This window comes from Triticum urartu, chromosome 5A (genome assembly GCF_056163025.1).
Source record: "Triticum urartu cultivar PI428250 chromosome 5A, HENAU_Tu73, whole genome shotgun sequence".
NCBI lineage: Eukaryota > Viridiplantae > Streptophyta > Magnoliopsida > Poales > Poaceae > Triticum > Triticum urartu.
Genome location: NC_141877.1, coordinates 5775712 through 5791712, shown reverse-complemented (window position 1 = coordinate 5791712; position 16001 = coordinate 5775712). Strand labels below are relative to the sequence as shown.

At 49.9% G+C, this 16001-nt stretch overlaps 1 protein-coding gene across 1 annotated transcript; it reads left to right on the top strand.

The window, feature by feature from the left end:
• The first annotated feature begins 11137 nt into the window (after positions 1-11137).
• On the top strand, positions 11138-15367 carry LOC125506737 (HIPL1 protein). Its single transcript, XM_048671469.2, has 7 exons — positions 11138-11353; positions 11458-11618; positions 12076-12879; positions 12962-13178; positions 13702-13880; positions 14313-14554; positions 14724-15367. The coding sequence occupies exons 1-7, from the start codon at positions 11224-11226 to the stop codon at positions 15121-15123; spliced, it is 2133 nt and encodes a 710-aa protein (XP_048527426.1). The 5' UTR covers positions 11138-11223; the 3' UTR covers positions 15124-15367.
• The last annotated feature ends 634 nt before the right edge of the window (positions 15368-16001 follow it).

Here is a 16001-nt window from a genome sequence, read left to right as displayed (position 1 = left end):
ACTCCGGATGAAGCGTCCTGTACACGTGCACGATGTCCAAAAGCTTACAGGCTGCTTGGTCGCTCTAAGTCGATTCATTTCTCGCCTCGGTGAAAAGGCGTTGCCCCTTTACCGACTGATGAAGAAGTCTGACAAGTTCGAGTGGACTCCAGAAGCTGACGCAGCATTTGCAGAGCTCAAAGCTCTGCTCTCCACCCAGCCGATGCTTGCTGCCCCAATCAGCAAAGAGCCTCTGCTGCTTTACATTGCAGCCACAGGACAAGTTGTCAGTACAGTACTTACGGTCGAGCGGGAAGAAGAAGGAAAGGCCTTCAGAGTTCAGCGCCCAGTCTATTATCTGTCTGAAGTTTTGACCCCTTCAAAACAAAGATACCCTCACTACCAGAAGCTCGTATATGGGATTTACATGACCACGAAGAAGGTTGCACATTGCTTCTCTGACCACTCCATTACAGTTGTCAGCGACGCCCCACTGTCAGAGATTCTGCATAACAGAGATGCAACTGGTCGAGTGGCCAAGTGGGCGATTGAATTCCTTCCCTTAGATATCAAGTTTGAAGCAAAGAAGGCTATAAAGTCCCAAGCAATCGCAGATTTCATCGCCGAGTGGATTGAACAGCAACTTCCGACTCAAGTTCACTCGGAGCACCGGACCATGTTCTTTGATGGATCTAAGATGCTGAATGGTTCCGGTGCTGGGGTAGTTCTAGTCTCCCCCCGAGGAGATAAGCTCAGATATGTTCTCCAGATTCACTTCGATTCCTCCAATAATGAAGCAGAATATGAAGCACTTTTGTACGGGTTGCGCATGGCCATTTCACTCGGCGTCCGTCGCCTCATGGTCTATGGCGACTCAGATTTGGTAGTTAATCAGGTGATGAAGGAGTGGGACGTCAGAAGTCCGGCTATGACTGGTTATTGCAATGCAGTGAGAAAGCTAGAAAAGAAATTCGAGGGGTTAGAGCTTCATCACATCCCCCGACTGAAAAATCAAGCAGCTGATGATCTGGCAAAGATAGGCTCCAAAGCCATTCCCATCAATGTGTTTTTGGAGCACATCCGCTCGCCGTCAGTCCAGGAGGATCCTTTCACAGAAGAAGCCCCACAACCGAAAAGTGCCACAGATCCGACTGAAGTCGAAGTTCCTGCTGTGGTCGACCTAATCATGGAAGTCTTGGCAATCACTCCCGACTGGACGATACCGTACATCGCGTATATCCTAAGGAAAGAACTCCCAGAGGACGAGGAAGAGGCTTGACAGATCGTCCGCCGATCCAAGGCCTTCACAGTCATAAAGGGGCAGTTGTATAGAGAAAGCGCGACTGGAATTGGTCAGAAGTGCATAGCACCAGAAGAGGGTCGAATAATCCTTGATGATATCCACTCGGGGACCTGTGGTCACCATGTGTCCTCTCGGACCATTGTGGCTAAAGCATACCGAGCGGGATTTTACTAGCCTAGAGCAAATGAGATGGCAAAAGAGATAGTCGACAAGTGTGGAGGGTGCCAGTTCTACTCCAACATGTCACACAAGCCTGCGTCAGCTCTGAAGACCATTCCACTCGTATGGCCCTTTGCTGTCTGGGGACTAGACATGGTTGGTCCACTGAGAACAGGCAGAAGTGGTTTCACTCATGTGCTTGTGGCAGTCGACAAGTTTACCAAATGGATTGAAGCTAAGCCTATCAAGAATCTTGATGCTTGCACTGCTATCAGTTTCGTCAGAGGACTAACATTCAGATATGGAGTCCCGCATAGCATCATCACTGACAATGGGTCAAACTTCGATTCGGACAAGTTCAGAGCTTTTTGCGCCTCTCAAGGCACTCGAGTCGACTATGCATCGGTCGCCCATCCCCAGTCAAATGGACAAGCTGAAAGAGCAAATGGTCTGATTCTCAAAGGACTAAAGCCTCGACTGATGCGTGATCTCAAGCACACGGCAGGTGCTTGGGTCGACGAGCTTCCGTCAGTTCTGTGGGGATTGAGGACCACCCCTAACCGGTCGACTGGAAGAACTCCATTCTTTCTGGTTTATGGAGCCGAAGCAGTTCTACCAAGTGATCTTCTTCACAACGCGCCCCGAGTCGAGCTTTACACCGAAGATGAAGCAGAACAGGCCCGGCAAGACACAGTCGACCTCCTAGAAGAAGAGAGGGAGATGGCCATGATCAGATCGACCATTTATCAGCAAGACTTGCGTTGATTCCATGCCCAGAATGTGAAGAGCCGAGCCTTCCAGGAAGGAGATTTGGTCCTCCGAGTGGATCAACAGAAACCACACAAACTTGCTCCTACTTGGGAAGGCCCCTTCATCGTCACCAGAGTCCTCCACAATGGAGCATATCACCTCTACAATGTCGATCACCAGATCGACGAGCCACGAGCTTGGAATGCGGAACTACTCCGCCCATTTTACACTTGAGTTCTCCCTTGGACGAGATGTAATAAGAAAAAATTTCCCGCAGTTCATTTTTATCAAAGACAAGAGTGTTCCAATAATTGCTGTCACTTTTGTTTGCGTGCAAAATCCCTCAGTGGGTGACTTAGCTGTGAATTCGTTTCGCCTAAGTTTGAAAAATCCTACCGAGTGGAGAGCCAGACTCCCACTCGGGGGCTTAGCTGCAGTCCAGCACTCGCCTAAGTTCTCCCGCTAAGAGACTTAGCTGCAGTCAGACACTCGCCTAAGTTTGAAAAAATCCTACCGAGTGGAGAGCGATCCTCCCACTCGGGGGCTTAGCTGCAGTCCAGCACTCGCCTAAGTTCTCTCACTTAGAGACTTAGCTGCAGTCCGGCACTCCCCTAAGTTTGAAAAAATCCTACCGAGTGGAGAGCGATCCTCCCACTCGGGGGCTTAGCTGCAGTCCAGCACTCGCCTAAGTTCTCTCACTTAGAGACTTAGCTGCAGTTAGGCACTCGCCTAAGTTTTAAAAAATCCTACCGAGTGGAGAGCAATCCTCCCACTCGGGGGCTTAGCTGCAGGCGAGCACTCGCCTAAGTTCTCTCACTTAGAGACTTAGCTGCAGTCAGGCGCTCGCCTAAGTTTGAAAAAATCCTACCGAGTGGAGAGCAATCCTCCCACTCGGGGGCTTAGCTGCAGTCCAAGCCCTCGCCTAAGTGATTAGAAATCCTACCGAGTGGCGAGCCAGACTCTCACTCGGAGGCTTAGCTGCAGCCCAGTGCTCGCCTAAGTGTTTAAAAATCCTACCGAGTGGAGAGCAAACCTCCCACTCGGAGGCTTAGCTGCAGCCCAGTGCTCGCCTAAGTGTTTAAAAATCCTACCAAGTGGAGAGCAAACCTCCCACTCGGGGGCTTAGCTGCAGCCCAGCGCTCGCCTAAGTGTTTAAAAATCCTACCGAGTGGAGAGCAAACCTCCCACTCGGGGGCTTAGCTGCAGCCCAGCGCTCGCCTAAGTGTTTAAAAATCCTACCGAGTGGAGAGCAAACCTCTCACTCGGAGGCTTAGCTGCAGCCCAGTGCTCGCCTAAGTACAAGACACAATCCAATCCGCGAGTCGACTGCTACCTTCCCCTTCGGAGCTGCGCCGCAAATACAAGGTTATTCCGAGTGAAGATCAAGATCCACTCGACGAATCAAACCATGAAGATATTCAACGAGAAATCAAGATCAGATAAAGCCTAAAAGGTCCCAGACCTCAGATCAAAATACTCAAGCCCTCGGCTCGGCGGAGTTTAACGGTTACAAATCCACTCGGCATTCCGAGGCAAATTTAAAGTTAAGCATAGAAGTTTTTCATTCCTCAGGAGGAGGACTGGAGGGGGCGACGAACTCGTCCAAGTCGATCCCGTCTGCAATACGAGTGGCAGCAGCAATAAAAGTCTCCATGAAGTCCTGAAAGTTGTGCTTCCTGGTATTGGCAACTTGGATGGTGGCCAGCTTTTCTTCTCGTGCCTCCTTGCAATGGACGCGGACCAGAGACAGAGCGACATCAGCACCACATCTAGCAGAAGATTTCTTCCATTCCGCCACTCGACCCGGGACTTCATTCAGTCGGACCATCAGGGACTCGAGGTCGTTCTGAAGTGTCGTTCCGGGCCAGAGTGATGTGTCGATCCGCGACATCGCAACCTTCAGCCGAGCAAGATAATCAACGACGCTGGTAACACGAGACTCCAGTCGGAGCACGTTCATAGCAGCCTCGTCCTTCACGAGAGAATTGGCGGGATCCAAGCCTGGCTCCACTCGACTGGTTTCCTCTTTGAAGCTCTAGCAGAATTCTGCAAACACGATTCAAGAATAAGACAGTGGCCGTACGCGGGCTCGGCAACTACAAGATAGCCGGGTTGGAATAATTACCTTCGAGCATGACGAACAGCTTCTTGGCGAGTCCTCCGAGATAAGCCTCCAGATCTTTTACCTTCCCCGCCAGCTCGCCCGCCTTGTCGTGCAGAGCCATCTTCTCCTTCTTCAATCATCTGGCATCTCGATTAGCTGTCTCAAGAGCAGTTTTCAGTCTGGAGTTCTCCTGTTCAAGTGTTCCGACCGAAGCCAGTTTCTCTTCTGCGAGCTTCGTTTTGCTCGAGGCCTCCTTCTGCGCCTCTACAAGGTCTTGATCCTTCTTCTTCAGAGCTTCCTCCAATTTATCTGCGGCGCGTCGAGTGGAACCAACATCAAGAATGGACAAGAAAGAAAAGCCACCCGTTAAGAATGGAGAACCTCACCAGCCATACCTTTTGCTTCTTCTTGCGCCTTCTTCAAATTCTCCTGAGCAAGCTTCAAGTTAAGGTTGAGCTGGATCTGCTGATTCTCCAACTCAGTATAGCGAGCTACAAGTTCACAAGATTTCTGTAAAAAGAAAAATCAGTCGACAGACGTCCAAGATAAGTTGCTTCCGAGTAACTAAGAGACAGTGATGACGTTTCTAAGACCACAGCCGAATCAAAAACATTCGACAGTAGTCTCGGGGACTACACCCAGTGGGTGCACTCAGCGTGCCCCCACTGGTTCGACCAAAAAAAAGAGAGAAAAAGTCGACTGCCCGCAGTCGACCGGATACAGTTCCACTCGTCCTGGCCCGACCAAACCGAGTGAAGAAATACAGCTACAGCAACACAATGTAAAGACTACAGTCGACTGCCAGCAGTCCACCGTAGTCTCGGGGACTACACCTAGTGGGTGCACTTAGCGTGCCCCCACTCGTCCAAGGATTGGCAGACACACCCAGTGGGTGTACAGATACAGATGCAAAAGATCTTCGGAAAAGAGACTCTTCAAACAGCATATCATAACAGACCAAGTGTTGAGTCGACTGACCTGGACGTTGCTCTGAAGAGCCGAACTCGCGTCATAGGCTGCTTGGCTGGCCTCCCGAGCCATCTTCACTTGCTCCATCATGATCCCCGCCTGGCGAATAGCCTCCTTTGCAGTAGCCGCTTGGTCCTCAGGGACGGGGTATGCGGCAAAAAGCGAAGACGGATCCGCAGTCGACGACGAGGGCCGCGCACTCGCCAGAGGAACGGCGAAGGTCACAGAAGCCCGAGTGGTGTCACCACCATCCCGAGCCACGGCCTCGGACGTTGGAGCAGATTGGGGGGTCTTGTCAGCCGACGCCCTCTTGTGCCTCCTCACTCTCAACGGACCGTTGTCGTCGTCATCCGGGAGGTCGATAACATGAGGAGGGGCTGCAAGAGAAACATTCAATCGACCAGAGTTGCAATAAATGATCAGTCGACTCAAAGCAGAACGTCAGTAATCGTACCAGGGTTGGAGGTAACAGCATCCTCCATATCTTGGTCGTCGCCCTTGGCGGAGACCTCAGAAGTAGCAGCGCTGCAAATCTCGAAAGTCAGTCAGTTGGCTCAATGAATCGACCAAGGATCTGTCCATGGTCGACGAAGGAAAGCAAGTTTTGTTATTACCCGGAAATGGTAGGGACAGCTATCTTCATCTTGGGCAGAGCCTTGGGCGGCTTGGATAGTGTCGTGCGTGGGTGCTTGGGAACCTTCCCAGTCGGCGTAGGAGAAGAGGTCCGAGGGCGTTTCGACGACTGCCCAACAGAAGCAGTCGCCTTGCCACGTTCCCGCGCTGGGTCGTATGTCTGCTTGGACCGCCCCTCTGGGCGAGGGGGTTCGACCTCCTCCTCCTCCTCTTTGCTGGAGTCGACGTTGTCGTCTCCCTCTCCTTCACCGTCGGACTCCCACTCGCCTTGGTCGTCCCCACTCTCACCTCCGCTCGCCTCCCCTTCCTCAGTTGGCTCCTGAGCCCCGTTGGGCGTCGAGTACATCTCGGTGGTCACCTGGAAAGCAATAGACAAGACGAAAGTCAATCGACCAACTCAAAGAAGACCAATGCAGAAAACAAGATTTCAGTCGGGAGCATAAAGACATACCTGGTCCACTTCATACGAGTTGCCGAGTGGAGTTACCCTCCTGGCTCCTCGGGGGTTGTCTTTGTTCCCCGTGATGCTCGACAGCCACCCCTCCAGCATCTCGTCGGTGACCTCCTCCGGGTGGATCCGAGTGGTGTCATCGAGACCCGAGTACAACCACATCGGGTGGTCACGGGCCTGGAGCGGTTGGATGCGCCTCTGGAGGAAGACCTCCAGCAGGTCCATCCCAGTCACACCCTCACGGACAAGCTCGACCACTCGACCGGACAACACTTTGACTTAGGCCCTTTCCTCCGGCGTCACTTTCAGAGAAGTGGGTTTTTCAACTCGGTCAAGGGAGAAAGGAGGAAGACCAGTCGACTGTCCTGGGGTCGCCTGGTCCTGACAGTAGAACCAGGTCGCCTGCCAACCACGGACCGACTCCGGGAAAGTAATAGATGGAAAACAGCTCTTCCCCCTCGTCTGGATCGCCAAACCCCCGCACAACTGGATCACCTGCGTCCTCTCGTCACTCGACTTGGCCTTCTTGACCGATTGAGAACGACAGGTAAAGATGTGCTTGAAAAGTCCCCAATGGGGGCGGCAACCCAAGAAAGCCTCACACATGGAAATGAAAGCAGCAAGGTATACAATGGAGTTGGGAGTAAAGTGGTGGAGCTGCGCTCCGAAGAAGTTCAAGAAGCTTTGGAAAAAAGGATGGGGCGGCAGAGAAAACCCTCGGTCGATGTGGGTGGCTAGGAGCACGCACTCACCGTCGCGGGGTTGAGGTTCGATCTCTCCCCCCGGAAGACGCGCGGCTTCGTGGGGAATGACTCCCCCCTCGACCATGTCGTCGAGATCCTCTTGCCGGAGCACCAACGGCATCCAGTCGCCCTGGATCCAGCCTTTGGGCAAAGCGGTCCTAGAGGAAGATCCGCCCCGAGCAGACCTCTTCCCTTTCCCCGCCGCCGCCGCCTTCTTCGCGCGCTCCAGAGCGGAGGTCTTGCCCTTCGTCATCGTCGCCGGCGAAGTCTCGCACGGGCCTGCTGCGCTGGGGCGAGAACGGAGGCAGCGGAAGGACTTGCGAAGGGAGAGAGGAAGAAGAAAGGAGGAGAAGAGAGCGCACTGCTTGGAAACCCCGAGCCGGTGATTTATAAGGGGCCACTCCCGAGTGGCTGACTGGTAGGCCCAAACTATCCAGTCAAATCCCGCAGCGGACGCGCGCGTAGTACGTGGCGAAAAAGGCGACACGGGGATCGAGGAGCTTCCGCTTTATTGTTTTCGATTACTGCGGCCGCTCCCGTCCCGCGCGCTTCCCAAAATCCGAAATCCCACGACATCCGCGGGCTGCAGAACAACTTGTCAAAACGGAAGACCCCGCCCGCGCCGACGCTTGGTATGTCGCAAATAAAGAAATTCACTCGACGAAAGGCCTGGAATGGATCAAGGCGACTGAAAAAGGTTGGCAACGTCATCCGTGACGATTGACCCAAAACGAGGCGCTCACGTAGCCCGAAGAATCAGTCGGAAAGATCTCCAACTCTTTCCCCACTCTAACCTTGATCCATTCGGGGGCTAATGATGAAGCCATGTACCTAGGGTAGGGGCACGGACCTGTCCAAGGAGCCCTACCCTAGGACATCCCTAGGAGAAGTCACCTTTCAATCGACTTGAAAGGTGATCCACTCGACGAACTCAAAGACACTCGACCGTGAAGCCTACCACTCGACCATGAAGCCAACCACTCGACCGCCAGGAGACCTGTAGTCACTCCGCAGGCAAACGGTCAGCTGTTAAGTAGTCTTTATGGTCATTATAGCACTTTATTAGGGGCGTTACCAGTAACGCCCGACCTTAAATGTACCTTAAACCCTGCATTACTGAGGGCAGGAGAGGGCCGGCGAACTCTATATAAGCCACCCCCTTCCTCAGTATGAAGGGTTCGCACCCCTGTTATTCACACGCCAGTAATCCAGTCGACCGCCTCCGGGCACCGAGACGTAGGGCTGTTACTTACTCCGCGAAGGGCCTGAACTCGTACATCTTGGCGTGTTTACAACTTCCCAATAGCTGAGATCTAGCCTCTCCATACATACCCCCCTACATCACTGTCAGAGTTAGAACCACGACATGCGCCAGGTGGCATACTCACAACCCACAAAAAGTGACCCTTGTCGAGGCCCCGTGCAAGGAGTACTCCTTGATTTGTTGCTCCCAGGTAATTTTGAACCCTTCTTTGCATAAATTTGTGCATTTGGACCCAAATTTGGCCGAGGCCTAAGATGTTATGTGTACCGAATGGGCCATGAGTTGGGCCCTAAGTAAATGCAAATATGCACTTCATTTATCGTAAGAAGCAATAGTGGGGCACAAGCTGGCTCCCTAAGGACATCTCCAACCCTAACCTGCAAATTTGCTCCGGCATCTGTCCATGGACAGGGGGATCAGTTCGCGAACACGGATGCGAGAGCCGGCCATCTAAAGCTAGCGGCATACATTTCAATCATTGTTTGAACTAATCGGGCGAAATTCATGCAAACACGGCGGATTTTCGTATAAATGGGACAAAAATTATTACATTTCAAACATTTTCATCATAGAACTTGTCTGTTTTACGGCATGGAGGAACTTGGAGGCCTGCCTTACTGAATTTCATGACTCTCTTTCGCAAGAAGAGTTCACTAGGATGGTTGTCACCCTGCGGTTGATCTGCAACACTCGGAGGAAAGCGATCCATGAGGATTCAGAGCCCTATGTCGACCCACTGCTTCATCGCAAGCTTTCTATCTGAGCTGGAGCTAATACGTACACCGTCAGCAACTGCAGCGCAACCTTCCACGCAGAGGCTGAATCATGGCTACCTCGGCCAGTAAATATGATAAAATTTAATGTGGATGCGGCGGTCTCTTGCAGGAGCGAATATGGAGCTTAAGGGCCGGTTTGCAGAGATCATGAGGGAAATATTTTGGGAGCTTGAGCAGTTGTATTTGGTGCCATCTCTGACCCTCCTACACTCTGAAGCTCTGGCCACTCGAGAAGCCTTGTTTCTAGCGGAGGATCTTTATGTGCAACACCATCATGGGCGTCACACTGTAGGGTTGTGGTGGAGGCCCCCCAAGAGAAGTTATGATAGCTACGGAGCCATTATCCAAGAAATCACAAAATATAATAGGAATTTTATTACTTGCAATTTTGTTCATTAGTTCGAATGTCAAAGCTCACAACCTCGCGAAGCATATGCCCTTTCTTTAAGGGTTGGTCGTTATGCTTGGTTAGGCCAATCAAGTAATGTTCTTTTTGTTCCTGAAACTATTGTGACACTAAAGAACCTTGCGGGTTTGTCTCAATTTTCTTTCTTTTTTGTGCAAAAAAACAACGGTGCAGTGATTATTAGCATGAAACTAAAATTGGATTAGAATCAAGCTATTGGTAGACGACTATCAGGTACGGCAAGCATGAAAGAGACCGATGGAGCACGTTTGGCTTTGCGCTTTTGTCACTTTGTGGTCATGGTAGATGGCCAGATTCAATAGATGTGACCTCTAGTAAAGTATATTTGCAAGTCAAACCAATACTTAGCCATACACACATAGTATACACGACGCTATACGTAGGTGGATGGATCCGAGTATCATCATGCATGACCTGGCGTACATAAGAAAAGAAAGGGATGGATGGATCCACTTGAATGTAAATAGTGAACTTGCCTGGGGTTGGATGGGGATATCCATTGTCCATGCCTCCTTGCCTGCTTGCTATAAATTCATGCAAGCCTGGAGCATTTATATTTCTTCCTCTAAAATCCTCTTTACTACTCCCTCCCATCTAAAAAAAGTATCGTGGCTTTAGTTTAAATTTGAACTAAAGTTGAATGAAAGCCCGACACTTTTTTTTATCGAAGGGAGTACTAAAAATTAATGGCAAAAATATGTTAGTAGTTTTACTAGTCGTCTGTAATCACGAATTTTCTTTGGAACATCCGAATAATTAGCCCATTTGTCCTCAAAAGCGCCCCCCACCCCTCCTCCAAACCACTGAGTAAGTAAGGTCTCCATCCACCTTCTCTAACGACCACACTGCAGTTGGAATGGACTTCCTAACTAAATGCATAGAACTCCGTGAGCACCTACTTGACAAGTTGGCCACCCGCTCCTGGCATCCAGCTTTAGGCGCCTGCACTGCTCGGGATGGCGAGACACGCGACATGCGGTTTACATAGGTTCAAGCCCTCCGATAGACTCCGATGATGGCGAGGATCACTGGAAAGATCGGTTTCTTGGGGTTAAGAGCTCTTAACCAGGAGCCCGACGCGTGGTGCCCAGCTTGAGTGGCCAACTCGCAGGGACGGGGCTGCCTTGTAAGGATTGGGCCCAATGGAATAAAAAATCCTTTAGAAACTAAGTACTAATCACTATTTATTAATAGAAGATGACCCCACTGTCACAGACATGATCCCGTTGAACTTTTTTTCTATCTTCGTCCCTACCAACTCGGTTCATTTGGTAGACAATAGGACGGAACCGGTATGCCCACAAATTACTAGGGGTTGAGTTTCCATCAAAGAAAAAGGGACTGAGGGAGATGGTACAGAAAGTTAAATCATCAGAGAAGGGCCATGACATGAAGCACACCTTTGACCACCCACTAGTGGCCAGCCAAGCCAACAACCGTCGTGTCCGTGGCCGACCCAGTCCGCCATCCGTCCGACCGGCCGAGTGGGTCGGTCAAACGTGTGCGGCGCCCATGCTCGAATCGATCTCACTCTCAGTGGCACTCGCAATAAGATCACTGGAGAGCGAGCGAAGCTACAATTCTAGTATTATAGTAGTCTCATCGCACATGGATTGATCCCACACAGAGCCGCAGAGCAGCTTCCTGCCCCCTTCCGCAGCTCAGATGCCGACGACGCCGACGGGCCGCCGCCCGCCCCCGGCCGCCGTCCTCCTCCATTGCTGCTGCCTCATCTTGCTCTGCTGCTGCTGCTTCTTCCCGGCCTGCCGCGCCTTCCCGCTCTGCACCGACGCCAGTCAGTGTCTAGCACCCAGCACACCGTCGCCTGCTGCTCGGCCTCTGCTTCTCTCTGCTACTTATATGCAGTCCATGTCTTCTTGTTTTGCTCCTTTCGATCAGGGGCGCCGCTGCCGCTCAACGGGACGCTCGCCTTCTGCGGCAACGCCCCCGGCGCCACCTGCTGCGACGCCGCCGATGACGAGGCCCTGCGGGACCAGCTCCGAGCCGCCAACGTCTCCGACGCCGCATGCGCCGCCGTCCTCAAGTCCCTCCTCTGCGCGGTCAGTGCCTGCCTTCTCTTCCTGCTCCTCAACGCCCGCCATGTGCTCGACGGTTTGCTTCGCCGGGCGTTTCATCGGTTATTTTATCATATATAGTGTTAGTTATATTGTCTCCTGGCTCTACTACTCAAAGTATGCATGCACATCATGACAGCAATTGTTGGTAATTCAGTCGCCTGGTTCAGACGAATCCGCATGCTGATTTTGTCTTGCACCTTGCATGTTGCCATGTATGTGGGTTCCTCTGTCCCATGTGAGAGATGACTAACTGAATGAATCAATAGAGACCGTTCTACTTGGAAAAGATATAAGCTTTAAGAAACCAAGAATTGAATTACCGTGAACCTGGCAGCTGATATACTGAACTCAACTTATATGTCATGCTTTTCCAGAAATGCAATCCATAAACTTGGCAGCAGATCTGCTGAATCTGACTTCCATTTCATGATTTATCCAGAAATGCAATCCCTATTCTGCTGAGCTGTTCGACGCCGGGCCGAAGATCCGTACGATCCCGTTCCTGTGCAACTCAGCCTCCTCGGCGACCTCTGCTCATCAGTCCAAGGAATCAACAGTACATGACTACTGCAAGCTAGTCTGGGACACCTGCAAGGACGCGACGATACTCAACTCCCCTTTCCAGCCTCCCCTGCAAGGTGGTGGGAAGCTGCCTAGCTCATCATCGAAGCTCACTGATGCCTGGCAGTCTGAGAGCGACTTCTGCACGTCGTTTGGTGGCGCGCCCAGCAATCGGTCCGTGTGCTTCAGTGGGAGCACAGTGTCATTCAACGCTACCCAGCCTTCGGCGTCTCCGAAAGGGGTATGCCTAGAGAGGATCGACAACGGGTCCTACGCCTACCTCAACATGGTTCCTCACCCTGATGGGTCTAACAGGGTCTTCCTGGGCACCCAAGCTGGGAAGATACTGCTGGCAACCGTCCCGGATCAGGGGTCCGGCGGCACGCTGCAGTTCAGTGAGGCGGGCCTGTTTGTCGACCTGACTGACCAGGTGCATTTCGACTCGACGTTCGGGCTAATGGGCATGGCGTTTCACCCCGACTTCGCGACCAACGGGCGCTTCTTCGCATCCTACAACTGTGACAGGACAAAGTCACCCAGCTGTTCTGGTAGGTGTTCCTGCAATTCTGATGTGGGCTGTGATCCCTCGAAGCTTGGCACCGATAATGGCGCCCAACCGTGCCAGTATCAAGTCGTTGTGTCAGAATATTCTGCTAAAGGCTCATCGTCAAATGTTTCTGAGGTTTGCTCGTCCAGATACGTACGCTCTTCCATTCTTGCCTTGAACCTCATCCATTCACACTATTCATGTCATTCTTCTTCAGGTAACTTCTGCCGATCCAACTGAAGTCAAAAGGATTTTTACCATGGGGTTGCCTTATACAAATAATCATGGAGGTCAGATACTTTTTGGGCCTACGGATGGATACCTCTATCTCATGATGGGTGACGGTGGACAGAAAGGAGATCCTTTTAATTTTGCGCAGAACAAAAAGTCGCTTCTGGGGAAAATTATGAGGCTTGACATCGACAGTACGCCGGGTAAATTCTTTGAGAAGGCGTCTTTTGTCATTTGTTAGATTTGCAATTTTTATCTCTTTCACTTAAGTTCCTTTAGTTTTCATGTGGCATCTTTGTATGCTGCTCTTATTTGTTCTAGTATTGAAAGGTTCAGTTACCAAACATTTAAGTAAATTTAAGTCGGTACTATAGAACAAGATGGTTCTTGCTCTTGGTTCCAACTAACTGCTTCAGTGAGACTTCTTTAACGACATATCACTTTTGGTTCAATTGTATTTAGTAAGTAAACCACTGGACGCATTATTTCCCTCTCTAAAGAATGGGCTAGTCAAATCTAGTTCAAGACCTCCATAGTGGAACCATATTTGCCGAAGTAGTATGTTACTCCCTCCGTCCCATAATATAAGAGCGTTTTTGACACTACACTAGTGTCAAAAACACTCTTATATTATGGGACGGAGGGAGTACTATGTATATGCTCTCAATTCATAATTCGTTATTTTGGCCCTTAACACTTTCTAAGATTTTGTACTGGTATCTTCAGGACTCGGTAAAGTCACTAACCAAAGCTTATGGGGTAAGTATTCCATTCCAAAAGACAACCCGTTCTCCGACGATAGTGGCTTGGCACCAGAAATTTGGGCATTGGGTGTTAGAAACCCATGGAGATGCAGCTTTGATCTTGACAGGCCTTCCTACTTCTACTGTGCAGATACTGGTCAGGTATTATTTCAGGATCTTAAAACAGTTCTAACTTGCGAGGTGCTAAATTTATATTGGTTTTATTGGTCCGATATCCTAGTGGGGCTGTAGTGCACTTCAGTGGGATCAAGTTTGATAGCTATCTTACTGTCTTTCTGAACTTGACACGCACTTACAATTTATAGTATAACACTGTAAGCACAGGATAGGCATGTAGCACATGATAGTTAAAACTTCGTAAGCGTCTTATGTCTTATGTGCATAATATTAATAGAACTCAACTTTTCATTCTCGTCCTCCGATTTCGCCACGATATTGTTTGTTTCTCTGGGGTAGGTTGGTACAGTGTTTACGTGTACTTACCGTTTTAAAGTTCAGTTTTTAAGTCTACTTTAAAACTATTAATCATTGGTTGTTATTTAACTCTTTTTGTATATTGTCCCAACAATGTAGGACCAATACGAAGAGGTTGATTTGATCTCCAAGGCCGGAAACTATGGATGGCGTATATATGAGGGTCCATTGGTGTACAATCCACCGTGGACACCTGGAGGAAACACATCACTCAAGTCCGTAAATGTCATTTCTCCTATTATGGGATACAGCCATTCTGACGTCAATAAAAACATTGGATCTGCGTCGATCATGGGTGGTTATGTCTACCGAGGAGCCACCGACCCCTGCCTGTATGGAAGGTATTTGCTTCGGTGAAGCACCCTCAGCCTCTGCATTGATCAAAGCTTCGTCGAAAGGCATCTTGCGTCTTGCACTGATTTTGAACTCGAAGACAGTGTGGAGCTACTATGATGCTCAACGCATTTTGTAATTTGTATTTACTGGATGCATCTGCTGATGTGCTTTCAGGTACCTGTATGCTGACCTTTACGCATCAGCCATGTGGACTGGCACGGAGACCCCGGAGGGCAGTGGGAACTACACCTCCAGTCTCATCTCCTTCAGCTGCTCCAAGAACTCTCCCATCCCCTGTGACAGCGCCGCTGGGAGCCCTCTCCCGTCGCTCGGTTACATATATTCCTTCGGCGAGGATAACAACAAGGACATCTACGTCTTGGCAAGCAAAGGCGTCTACCGGGTTGTCCGCCCCAGCCTCTGCAGCTACACTTGCCCGACAGAGAAACCTGAGACGAACAATGGGAAGGCACCCGCCGGTCCTTCATCAAATGCGCCAGCAGCAATAGGAATGGGCATGAAAATGGGAGCTCTGTTGCTCTCTGCCGCCACGTCCTTTGTTTTGATGAGATAGGAGGATCCTACTACGTCGATTATGTCTTGGTATTCCGTAAGATCAATCCTCACATTTTAGCATGTATTAGCAGTACAATAATAAGTCAGCAATATTTCCTTGTACAGTTAGGAGTATGAATCATGACACATGGGCCTATGAGGATTAGATTCTGAAACTTAATATCAGTCTCTGTATGAGCATAATACCTCGTTATACATTATATTTTTGAAGCCACTGGGCTTGCATTCGATTCCCTTGATTAGCCCTTTGACCTCTACTCTTTCTTGCTTAAGGCTTGAACCAGTTCGTAGAATTATATTTTTGCTAACAAGAGAACAAACACACGCACAATTCACCACCAAGAACACACACTCACGCAGCCTATTGCAGTGGCATATGTTGATATCAGTGTCTTGATGTACATATGGATACTTCGATGTTTGCAAGAGGAACAAATAGTGAAGGAAACTCTATTCATGTCCATATTATTCCATGTTCCTCCAGCGATCTAGATACCATTCATGGGGACGGGCGGCTAAAATGGCGCTCTGCAATAGCAGAATTGATGATTGGTTATTTTTGGTGGGTCTCCATGTTCATCATATTTTTACATTTTTACTTACCAAGCTTTGGTAGGAATGTATTGTGTGGCTTATATATGTTTTGATCGATAGATAAGTTCATTTTAACCCCTAACTTGTACTTGATCTAAGTTACAACCCTAGACTACATTTTGGCCGGTTGTAAACGGTTAAAACCAGTCAAAACGGGCTGGCTGAGTGTTTTTAATGAAATGGGAAAACGAAGTGCTTCAAATCATTATGAAAGGGTCGAGGTTTTTCAAACTGTTTGTTGACACAGACAAAGTAGGGGGAAAACTTGTGAACAAATTTCCA

Coding starts and splice junctions, on each gene's coding strand:
- LOC125506737 (XM_048671469.2), top strand. CDS start 11,224: ATGCCGACGACGCCGACGGGCCGCCGCCCGCCCCCGGCCGCCGTCCTC. Junction 11,354..11,457: donor CCCGCTCTGCACCGACGCCA/GTCAGTGTCTAG, acceptor CCTTTCGATCAG/GGGCGCCGCTGCCGCTCAAC. Junction 14,555..14,723: donor GACCCCTGCCTGTATGGAAG/GTATTTGCTTCG, acceptor ATGTGCTTTCAG/GTACCTGTATGCTGACCTTT.